The 12001-nt window shown below is 52.7% G+C and overlaps 2 protein-coding genes across 2 annotated transcripts in view; one reads left to right on the top strand and one right to left on the bottom strand.

Moving 5' to 3' along the window:
- SLC1A5 (solute carrier family 1 member 5) overlaps positions 1-12001 on the top strand; it is a 28128-nt gene that overhangs the window by 13994 nt on the left and 2133 nt on the right. The window lies entirely within an intron of this gene.
- LOC114510920 (fukutin related protein) lies at positions 2949-11958 on the bottom strand. The gene is given in 7 exon segments (XM_028529443.2): positions 2949-5900; positions 5903-5941; positions 5944-5993; positions 5996-6067; positions 6070-6130; positions 6132-6824; positions 10808-11958. Coding segments are annotated over 6 exon segments (1482 nt in total). The 5' UTR covers positions 6786-6824; positions 10808-11958; the 3' UTR covers positions 2949-5294.

The following is a 12001-nucleotide window of genomic DNA, read 5'->3' as shown; positions in this document are numbered from 1 at the left end:
TTGGGGAAATTGGTGGGGTTTTGGAGGGAGCTGGGAGTGAATGCATTATTATCTTCGCTTAAAATACATTTTTATCCCCAAATTGTCTAAGTAATGCTTTTTTCCATATACTGGCTTCAAATACAATATGTGTACATATAAAGAATATGTAAGTGGGCCAAGTTCCACCACACAGTCTTTAGCCACTTTTTTATGTTCCTTTTTTTTCTTGCTGAGCGCATGCCACTAATTTGCCTAAAACGCTGCCTCTATCTGGGCTGCAGAGAAAGACCGGGACCGCCTCAAGCCTACTTGGTGTGGACAGGGGGCTACACCAAGACCTGGCTACTCCCAGACCTGGGCGTAAGGCTACTCCCCATCCTGGGAGTAAGGCTACTCCCAGACCTGGGCGCCACCAGGATGGGCGCTGCAAGAGGGAGCAGCCTTAGTCCCCTCCCTTCACTGCCGTAGGCAGAGGGCACAGCACGGGACCTGGCGCACGGTAGGCACTCGGCGAACTGGGCGCCAGCGCTGCCCCGCTGGAACAGTCCGGTTCAGATCCCTCTCCGCTGCCTGACAACTATGGGACCCTGGGCAAGCGCCGCTGAGTCTCGCCCTCCGGGGATGATGACGCTAACGGCTCACCCGAAGCTGCAGGTTACATAAGAGAAGAAAAAGCACCTGGACGGCCCCTCCCCAGGCCTGGCGCCCATCTCCCTCCCCTTTTTTCCATTGCCCCACCCTCTGGTTATTAGGACAGATCTGCTCCTTCCTTGGAGCCTGGCTCCGGAGGGAGGGCTCAGGGTGGCCCTGGATTGAGCTGGGCCCTGGGTTCTAGGCTCAGAGTGGCAGTTCGGGGGCAACCTGGCACAGGGGAATGACTCAGGCTCGGCTTTCCTGGTGACAGCGTTTCCAGGTCTGTTGCACTCTCCCCACACCTGCTTTTTGCAGGTCAATCTTATGAGGTAGAGACCACACACAATAAACCGCATCCATTAAAGCAGGTGTTTGGATGGGCTCAGACAGATGCATGCATTCGAGAACATCCACCACCACCAAGATACGCACTATCCCCACCACCCCACATTTCCGCCGGCTCCTTTGCCACCTTGCCTCCCTCCACCCCCAGGCCCAGGCCCCGGCCCCCACCACCACTCTGCTCCGGGCTACTGAGGGTTAGGATTTCACATCAGGGGAGTCACAGTGTGTAGCTTTTTGCATCTGTCTTCTCTTACTTAGCATGCTGCTCTTAGGCATTAGTTGTTTTGCACGGGGTCAGCAGTTCACTCCTTGTTTCTCTTTATTTTCATCGCTGAGGCTTATTCCATGGTCTGGATATACCCACCGTTAATGGTGGTTTCCATTTTGGGGCGACTGGGCATGAAGGTGAGTTTGAACACAGGTGTTAGGATGCCACCCACTTTCCATGGCACATGGTTTGTACGGGGCAACATGCAACCTGTTTATAGCGTGATGCGTGCATAGTCCCATCCAGCAGCACCTGGGACATGGGCCCCCTCCACTCCCACTGTGTCCAGTGTTAGTCCTGTGGCTGCCCGGTCACGGGGAGCTCTAGGGGGCTCCAGAAAGAGCCAGGTGGTGGTGACCATTTGCCAATGGATTAATAGTAGCTTAAAGTTTTCACGTTTAAACCACCTTCATGGCCACACCAGTGCATGTGCTGGCTTGAATGGCAGCTCTGGGACAGTCCTCTTGGCTCTCCTGAAATAAACTTCACAGATAATATAACCCAACTGCACGCGATGTTAAAAACAATCGCTAGCCCTGGCTGGCGTGACTCAGTGGATTGAGTGCCAGCCTATGAACCAAAGGGTCGCCAGTTCGATTCTCAATCGGGGCATAGGCCTGGGTTGCCGGCCAGGTCCCCCACTGGGGGTGTGCCAGAGGCAACCTTCTCTGGCAGATCAATGTTTCTCTCTCTCTCTTTCTCCCTCCCTTTCCCTCTCTCTAAAACATAAATAAGTGAAATCTGAAAAAGAAAACAATCGCTGTTGTTTGAACTGCAATAAAAAGGAGAAGTAAGAGGACAGTAGTTTTTTATAACATGTATTTCTGCGTGGGGACATGTGGAGCTGCCCCCAGAAACAGGAGGCAGCTCATATTTATGCCTAAAATGTAAGCAGCTCCCAACCTGGCTGGACGCATGTGGTATTGATGTCTAACTAGCAAGAGCTGTGTGGAACATGATTTTCTGAACTTGTTGACAACCTTTGGCCAAATTTTGAGCAAAATACGATACAGGCTTCCCTGATGTTACGTGGAAATTGCACTTCCTGGAAAATTCAGAACCTATTACAACTTTACAAAAAGGACTCTGTGTTTGCATGAAAAGAGAGTTAGGTTCTGGGCTTGGATAATTCTTAACCAGGTTTTTCCAAGTAAGGCTAGAGTTTGCTTAGTATGAGGTAGGATGGCTGTGCTATTTAAAACACTGAAATACTTCTGTTCTGGCTTATTAATAGTATGAGAACAAGTGAGAAAGCAGTGACATTTAATAATACAAATTGTAATATAAACTCATTAGTTCAAGTCAATTGTGATTGGTTCTCTATCACATCATTACTTAGTTGATAATAAAGATATTGACTATACAAAACTATCAGATGGTATAAGAGTTAGAAAAGTTTGTTTTTGGTTTTTAAATATTTTTAAAGATTTTATTTATTTATCTTTAGTGAAGGGGAAGAGAGGGAGAGAAACGTCAATGTGAGAGAGATACATGTATCTGTAGCCTCTGGCACAACCCCAACTAGGCCCACAACCCAGGCATGTGCCCTGACTGGGAATCGAACCAGCGACCTCTCAGTTTGCTCAACCCACTGAGCCACACCAGCCAGGGCTTGGCTTTTAATTTTTTTAGTTTTTTATTCTCAGGGTTAGAAAAGTTTTTAATGTAACTGCTGTTACTTCAAAACAGTGATGAGAGGAGAAACCCCAAAACGTTATGGTTGATACTAAGAAATTCTTTATCTATTGAAACCTTAACTCACCTAATGATTTGCAATTTAACGGGAAGTTGCTAGAAACATTTGATATGGTTCCCTTATCAAATTACAGCTAAGGCAAGATACATATATATATATGAAATGTTATTTCATGCATATACATATACATAGCTGTGTCAATTAAGAAGTCATACCAATTTCTAAATGAAATAAAATCATTAAATAATTTAAGAATGAGTTGAGCTCTAACTTATATTCTTGGTAAACAACTTAAAGAAATATGAATCTATAGATAGATCATTTTCATTATTCTTAGAATTAAAAAGAAACATTTAAAACATCTGATACATATGCTGATTTATATATTACTCTATATTACCATATCAGTTGCAAAATAGTTCAAGCATCACCTGCACTTCATGAATGTCCCAGGGGAAGTTTGAAAATGGTGTGGGACAAGGGACACTATTGTGTGATGCCCTGTATGTGTTACAAGACACCCACCATCTATGGGCCGTGCCTTCCAAGAGCCAAGAGCACCGCCTAGCCACAAGTGATGGGTGGCCCAGATCATCACCGTGTTCCCAGAATGCTCCTTGAGTGGGAGCCCCACAGTCTCTTTGGGAGCTTTTTGTGCGTTAAGATCTGAGGCTGTGTTATAAGAAGTCAGGCTTTGGACATCTGAGGCTCAGGAGATTGGGCCAAACTTGTATTTGTCTTTTCTTGCTGGCCCTTCTGTAGGGGCTCCACATTTCCATCCCCCCACCTACTCGACAGGGTCGAGGGGCTGTGACTTGCCTAAGGTCACGAAGTAGGTGGCCAAGCCAGAATCCAAACACAGCCCTGATTCCCCACCCTTTACCACTGTGGTGCCTCACAGCACCCGGGTGGGGCGAGTGCGCTCGTTACCCCGTTTCCCAGGTGCAAGGCAGAGGTGCAGAGAGGCAGAGTCACCTCAGCCTGGTTCACGGAGAAAGGAAGCCGCGGCGCTGGGATGGGAACCGAGGTCTCCCACTGCAGAGCCTGTGGTTTCAACAACCAGGTGTGTGCAACCCAGAGGGTGTACATGACAAGCCGTTGGGATGAGACAAGTACACAAAAACTTCTATATTGATTTTAATTTAAAAATGAAATAATTTAAGCCTTATTACTAACATACAGAATGCTAGTAGTACCTGTATATCATTGATAAATACACATATTGGGGTAATGCCCAAACAGTATTTATTCTTAGGTGCATTATCACCAAAAAAAAAAAAAAAAAAAAAAAAGGAAAAAAAGGCAGCCATTGCTTCCCCTGCTCAGTGACAGGAGGCCGTCTGGGTACCAGTACTGGAGAGGGGCACCCGGGGCCTCGTCATTGTGGGCTCCAGACTGACAGCCTGCGTTGAAGTTCCCACTCTGCCACTTCCTACGCCCTCTGGCCTTGGGTAGAGGACTTGACCATCCTGGCCTCATTTTCCTCATCTGTTAAATGGAAATAATAGCAGCTCTCACTTGGGAGGGAATGAGGACAGGGATGAATCAGTTCATCTGTGTGAACACTGGGAGCAGTGCTTGGCATACAGTAAATGCTCAGTATATGTCAGCAGTGATTATTGTTGACCCCACCATCCAAGCAGGGAAATAGGAGCAGAGAGACAAAACAACGAGGTAACAGTTTGAAAGGGGCGGGGCCTGGATCCAGACCCTCACTCCCAACCACAGATGTGCCTCAGACCTCTGAGCCTGTTTCCTCCTCTGCGAGATGGGGTTAAGAGCAGCATGCACCGCACCGGGCTCTCCCAGGAGGGAAGGGAGTCGTGTTCTGGAAAAAAAGGGAGCTAGTTATCCTGTCCAGCCAGGCGCAGGGGCTTAGAGAGAAGACCAAAGGTTCAAGAGACAAAAAAAGCTGTGAAACCGTAGTCTGTGCTTACAGTCTCCTTGGCCCCACAGTAGGGCAAGGGCGCCCTCTAGTGGTAGAAGCAACCCGAGCAGCCAAGTATCCTGGGGGTTCTATATGTGCCTTATAGGGAGGGCACTCACTGAATCCTGGTGCGGATGAGGCAACGAGGAACTGAGAAACCAGGAGGCTCGCCCAGGGCCACTTAACTAGTTAAGTGGAAGAGCCAGGGTTAGAATCACAGCAGTTTGGCCTTAGAACCTACAATCTTTCTCCCTCTTTCCAAAACTCTGTCCCAGCCCTGAAGTCCAGGGTTCCTGGAAATCTTGGGCACGTCATGACATGGATGTCCTGGACTGTGCTGGGCCCTGTGGGACCGCTTGGCATCCCCAGCCCATTTACCAAATGCCAGTGGCACCAGAAACAAAGGACAGTTTCCCCTTTCGGCAGGAGTGTGAGTCAAAGCTTCAGCCGCTTCCTGCCAAACTCAGGAGGGCCGGGTTGGGGTATTCGGGGTTCTCAATGACTCCAGGGCCGAATTTGAGCTCCAGAAAGCGGCGGTAGTTGTTAGGCGCCTGCGCCATGAAGCCGGCAAAGGGCAGGGGCACAAGAGGCTGCAGGAAGTGTTCGGGGAACTCAACATCCTGTCGGTGGTCCAGCCATGTGTCCTTGGTCATGACCCCATTGCGGGGGTAAAAGGGCCACAGGTCCACGTGCAGGTGGTTGCTCTCACTGTACTGCACGCGGAAAAAGTCACCCTCTATGGCCTTCTCCCACACAAAGCCACGCTCGTCCACAACTGAGCCGGCCTCGGCCCCCCGTAACTGCTCGCAGTTGCCCACGTCCTCCAGGTAGATGCCCAGGTCCACGTCGTAGTCCCATGGGATGATATCCCCGTGGCGGGCAGCCCCCAGCAGGGAGCCGCCTTCCAGCCAATAGCGCACTCCGGCCGCTTCCAGCACGCCCACCACATAGCGGGCTGTCTCACGCAGTGCACGCAGGCAGCATGGGGGTGTCCAGCGCCCCTCGTACAGGTAGGCAGGTGTGTCACCCACCACGGTCCCAAAGCAACGAGGTTGTCCTCTTTACTGCAACAGAACCACTCAAGGCGCCCCAGCCCTCTTTGCTCACCAGGCGGATGCCCAGCGCCCGCAGCAGCGCAGCTGCCGCGCGCGCCCCTCGCGCTCCGCCTTCCAGCGAGCATGGGCTGTGGTCAGGGGGGGCTGGTGGGCTATGGGGAGGTCAAGTCCAGCAGTTGCACCGCCCAGCCACGTAGGGCTGTCTGCAGGAAGAGGCTGGTTGCTTACTGGCCTGGCCAGGGGCACCGAGAGGTTGAAGAGGTCTCTTGAGCGTAGGAGAACCACAGCGTCCCCTTCCAAGGCGTCGCAGCGCTGTGCAGAAGGGGCCGGGCCATAGTGTGCTGTCCACTCCCTCAGGCTGACGTTCAGGGCCAGGCACCGGACAGGGTTGGCTGATGCAACAGGGGCAGCCACCAAGCGGGCGCTTCCCCCGCGGAGCGCTTCCACCATGTGCTCCAGCTGGCCTGGTGTCTCAGCCCTCGCCCCGTCAGGCACCAGGGCCACGTACTCCGTGGTCACATAGGTCTCCGGGCGCGAGGCCGCGGCAGGCTGGTCCAGGGAGGGCTGGAGCAGTGCCAGGCGAACATTGGGGACACGGGGCAGGGCCAAGGGCGGGTAGGGGAGTATGTCCGCTGCCACCACCACCGGCTGTGCTGGGTCCTGCTGCAGGAAAGAGTCCACCAGCTCGGGCACCGCATTGTCAAAGGCCTCGAACTCCCGCACCAGGATGGTAACATGGGGGCCGGCAGCAGACCCGCGGCGGAGGCCCCGTGGCCGGGAGTTCCTGGGCCGTTGCTGCAGCCACGAGACATAGAAGAGGACCAGGAGGTTGACGATAATGGCGACTGCCAGGGCAGCCTGGCAGCGGGTGAGCCTCATGGGGCCAAGCTCAGGCCCTAGCTGGGCCTCCGGGACATCCTGGGGAAGTGAGAACGAAAGGGGAGGGAGGCTGGAGCTGGCTATCAGCAGCCCCTCCTACCCAACCTCAGCCTTACCCTTCTCTCCCAGCCTGTTCCCTATTTGGTTTCAGCTCTGACTTTCCCTCCTCCAGGAAGCCCTCCCTGACCTCCCAGGTGGGGTCATGCACCCCATTCTGGACTCCTTCAGTGCCCCATCCTCCCACCCCCATTTCCCCACCCGAATCCCACCATTCTAAGCTATCACTGTGCAGGGACCCATCTTGTCCTCCCATTTGTGAGACCCATGAGGAGCCTATCTTGGTCACTGCTGGGTCCCCAAGGTCACTCAGCACAGTCAGGCACACGTTACATACTAGTGAGTTTTTATCAAACAAGTCACCTTCCCTTCTTCTTCGTTCAGTCCTGTCCTTCCAGTCATTGTCACCTTCTCATTCACTTATGAATGCCCAGGACCCCATTCCGAGCCCAGCTTGCGCCTTCTGCTCTCCATTCCTTCCTCCGGGAAGCCACCCCGAAGCCACCCCGGATCTCTCTCCCCTGTCCCTTCCACCCCCCACGGCTCACCTGGCCCCCAAACCCCGCCCCTGTTGCTCCCTGCTCACTTCCTCAAATCCTGAGCCATCGGGTCCTCTAGCTCCTGCTGGCCAGCCAGATTGCTTTGGTTTTACAAGAAAAGTTAGAAATGCTTTCTTAAATCAGAATTATCCCATTTTTTATGTTGGCCACTAGTTTTTTGTTTTGTTTTGTAAATAGAAACAGGAAGTAGACCAGTGGCTGCCCGGGGCTGAGGTTGGGGTGGGGGTGGGGGGAATGGGGAGTTGCAGTTTTGCAAGATGAAAAAGTTCTGGAGATTATTTCCATAAAATGTGAATAATTCTTAATACTGCTAAACTATATACGTAAACTTGTTAAGGTGATACATTTTGTTATGTGTATTTTATCACAATAAAAATTTTGTCGTTTTAAGTTGAAAGGCTGCATTGCAAGAGGCTGCCAGTCTTAGGACTCCTCCCGGCAGCCACTGGCCACACTCCTAAGCAACCCCCAGGTGGCGCTGTCTCCCCGCCCCCAGTACAGCCCAAAGATTTGGCTGGTTTCCAGCCCAGGAGGTGTAACTAACGTTCTGGGTTCTCAGCAGAAATGCAAAAAAAGTTCCCCATGGGTTTTCAGGTGTCTGCTCCTTCCAGGGAGGGAGACATCAGAGACCCAGCAAATCTTCCTAGCGCCTCCCCATTCCTACAGCTTCCCCTCCCCCTGGGCCCACCCAGATCTCCACCCAGCGGCCCCTAGTCTCCTAACGAAGTCCCCTCCTGGTGGCAGCCAGAGGGGTCTTCATAAAGCACAAATATGACCTCTCCCTCCCTGCCCAGAGGCTCCTCAGTGCCCTGGGGGGGGGAAGTTTAAGTTTCTTACAACATTCCACAAGGCCTTCTGTGAACCCCCCATTCCAGCTCCATCTCTGGCCGTGCCTCCTCAAACCCTGTCTATGCCTAGGCCACCTAGGGCTTTTCCTTAAATAGATCTTCTTCCTAATCCTTTTCATATCCTGTTCCTTCTGCCTAAAGAGTCTCCTTTCAAACAGGCCCCTTTTCCCAAGCCTGTCTTCTGCTGGAAAGCTCCTACTTGTGCTTCAGGGCACAGCTCAGATGGCCCCCTCCTCCAGGAAGGCCTCTTTGAACCCTGGGCTGGGTCAGAGGTCCCCTCTGGGGTCCCCATCTCAGCCCTGCCCATTCTGGTTTGTCACTGTCTAGGGATGGGTCTGCCTCCCCACTAGACCCAGGAGGGTAGAGCCAGTGCCGTCTCCATTACCACTATGCTCCTAGCACACAGGTGGCACTAAAAATGCACTTGGTGAAAAAGTGATGGCCAGGTTCAGGGTTTCTGCATGCCTGTAAAGCCCACTCAGGTCCCAGGAGCCAAACTCCGCACTGTGGCCCCATGCCTGGGGCCCTGCGCTGGTCTTGCTGTCCCCTCGCCCCCAACCAGGAACCCCTTCCTCCCTTCTCCAACTGTCCCAGTCCAGCCTGCCCTTCTCTGACCCAACTTGGATGTCACTTAAGAATCTGGTTTGCACTTTAAGAATTTCTTAATCTTTAGAACTTTGGAATTGTCCCTCATTCAGTCCTCCAGCACCCACCTGTTGAACTCCTGCAATGTGCCAGGCACTGTTTCAGGTGCTGGGGACCCAGCAGTGGACACATGACACGGAGATGCGCAACACCCATGACCTCACGGAACTCATCATATTGTGGGCAGAAGAAACCTATGGAACCACAGAATCTTCAGAGTTTTAAACAGCTTAGAATCTTAGATCTTAGGTACACAGAAGCACAGGAGATGTTTCTAGAATCTTCTAAAGAGGTCATCCTCACTCCACCCTTGTCCCCTACCAGCTGTTCTCCACTCAGAGCCCAGAGGGATCTGGTTAGAATTTGAAGTAGATCCCATCCTGCATCTGCTCAAACCCTTCCGTGGCCAGAAATCACTCACAAAAAAAGCCTTCACTAAGCCTTCACTGTGGCCCACGAGGCCCCGTGCCATCTCTTGCCCTCTCCCACTCAAGCACTCAGCTCCAGCCACACCGGCCACCACAAGCCAGTCCTCAGATGAACCCAGGCCACTCCTGCCCCAGCACTGGCTGTTGCCCCTGCTGGGATGCTCACCCCTCACAGGTATCCACCTGGCTCCTCCCTACGGCCTCCAGGTCTTTGCTCAGAGGTCACCTGTCCAGTGAGCCCTTCCTGCGGCCACCCTATGTGAAAATGCATCTCCCTGTCGCCCACATTCTTCCTCTGCCCCAGCCCTGAATTATTTTCCTCCTCTGGTAGTTATCATGCTGATGTCGCTTATCTTGTTTATTGTCTGGTCTGTTTCCTGGCACACAGCCAGTGCTGCACAAATGTGTGTGAATGAATGAGCCGCTCCAACCGCCCGGATAAGAGACTGTGAGGGTGTGGGCACCAGAACCTTGGCTTCTGCCATGCTCCGTCTGGCTGCTTGTGGGCCGGGAGGTCCCCAGCAGGACAGGGGACAGAAACTGGGTCCTCAGAGACCAGAGGGTATGGCGGCTCCATGGGGAGGTGCCACCTACTGAGTGAGGGGACCGAAGAGGTCAAAGGAAGGAATCATTAAGAACCCTGACAATGTTTAGCTGTGGCTTCCTTAACTGTGAGGGTGCAAAACCCCTGCAGGGAGGCCAGGCGGATGAAATGACGGTATTTGAAGGTCCGGCGGTTCTAGTGGCTCACGAGGCACCTGACCCTGTTCTGAGTACTTTATACATATTCACTTGTTCGATTGCTTGGGTACGACCGCACTGAAAGATGAAGAAACTGAAGCACAGAGAGGTGGAGTCACTCACTCGATGTCACACAGTTGGGAAGTGATGAACCCGGGACTGGACCTGAGAAGCCATCTCCAGAGTCTCGCTCTAATCCAATCAATCAGTTCCGCTGCCTCCCTCTGGCCTACCTTCCACGAGCCTTCACCGGCTCTGACCTGACCAGTGCTGTCAAAGCTGGATCGGCACATTAATGAATTCAACTAACTCAACAGAGCTATTCATTGAGTGTCCTCTGTGCTATTTATTCAGTGACCTTGTGCTCCAGGGACAGGGGATGACCCAGGCAGTCCCCAAGCGGGACCTCCAGAGGCAGAAAAACAATGTACAGATGGGAAGAGAAACCAGCAGGGGCGCAGCAAACAAAACCAGGGGCTTGCTTTAAGGAAAGGCGCTCAAGGGAAGGAGAAGACAAGATGAGACTTTGTCTCTCCATTCCCAACAAAGCAATGTGAGTGGGTCCAGACTCACTTTAGGCCTGGCTCGCCTGGTCTGAGCCGTGATCTAGCCTGAGACTCAGTTGCTGTACCTACAGAATGGGAATGTGATGGGCAGGGAAGAGGAGGTATGTGGGAAAGCCTTTGGGGACAAGGAAAGGCCAATGTCCACACAAAGGCTGGTGACAATGAGAGACTTCTTACCTCCTACGTTGCAGGCTGGGGGAGCACCAGGGGGACAGTTTCAGTCCAGCTCAGCTGCACTGCTGAGGAAAGAGAACCACAAACCCCAAATCGGCCAACTTTGCATAGTAGAACACAATTTCATCTTACCTACAAAAGTGGCAATGGGGCCAGGGAATCACTTTTCTTCAAGTCCCATTAATTCAGACACTACCTGGAGCATCTCAGGAATGGGTGGGAAGGATGTCAGTTATAGCAACCTATAACCATCTCTCTCTCATGACTGTGTCCAGAAAGGTAGGGCTAGAAGTGACAGAAGCTATTACCATGACAACCACTTCCCTAGACACACTCCATCCTGAGGGACAATCTGAAACCATCCCCTTACCTTTGTGGGTCTGGTTTTAGGGGCACTGGAGGGGGGGACTGCCGCAGTTACCATAGTAACCAGGGCTTGGCCTTGCCTGTGTCTCACCTTCCTAGGGATGGTCAGGCCCTGTAACCATAGCAACCACTCCTCAGCAGAGCATCTTCTCTAAATAAAAATACCTGGTTGGTTTGGTCCATGGACCTCCCACCATTGGAAAGGAGGGGAGATGGTTACCATGGTAATGCCAACTGGGTGGCTGGGGGGATGGATTGGGGAAGAGGTGTTTCCTTCAATAATTAGTGTCCTTGGGGCTGGAGTTCTTTCTACCTGAGTGCTAGGTAGGGTTGCCATAGTAACCAATGAGGGTAGGGGCAGAAGGACCACCAGGGACCTAGGTTGCCTTAGTAACCTCCTCCTGGTGCAGGGACAGGAGAGGTTTGGGACTCCATAGACACAAAAGTGTAGGGGAAAGGAGCCTGGGGGTGTTCTAGGCTGGGGAGGGGTTACCATGACAACCGACCTGGGCCAGGAATCAGTGAGGATGGGGCCAAGGCTGAAACCAACCCCGGTGGTCGCCCTTTATCTCAGAGTGACACTGATGGCTGAGGAAAGTGGTACTGGGTCTGGAGAGGGTTAGAGTCTGTCTTTTGGGGGCAAAGTGGGAGGAGGGTAGAAAGCGGCCCCTCCCCAACGTCTGGCTCTCCCTCTTCGGGGCGCGCGCCCCTTTCCTGCCCATTCCCACCTACCCGCGCGCGCGCGCCTTCGGGGTCAACCCCGGGTGGGCGAAAGCGCGCGCCCGCCACGTTCCCGTCACCGCCCCCCCAACCCGGCCCCCGCCGAGAGCG

Source organism: Phyllostomus discolor, chromosome 12, assembly GCF_004126475.2.
Source record: "Phyllostomus discolor isolate MPI-MPIP mPhyDis1 chromosome 12, mPhyDis1.pri.v3, whole genome shotgun sequence".
Taxonomy (NCBI): Eukaryota; Metazoa; Chordata; class Mammalia; order Chiroptera; family Phyllostomidae; genus Phyllostomus; species Phyllostomus discolor.
Note: the sequence above shows the minus strand (reverse complement) of the source record. Positions and strands in the feature narration are given on the sequence as shown.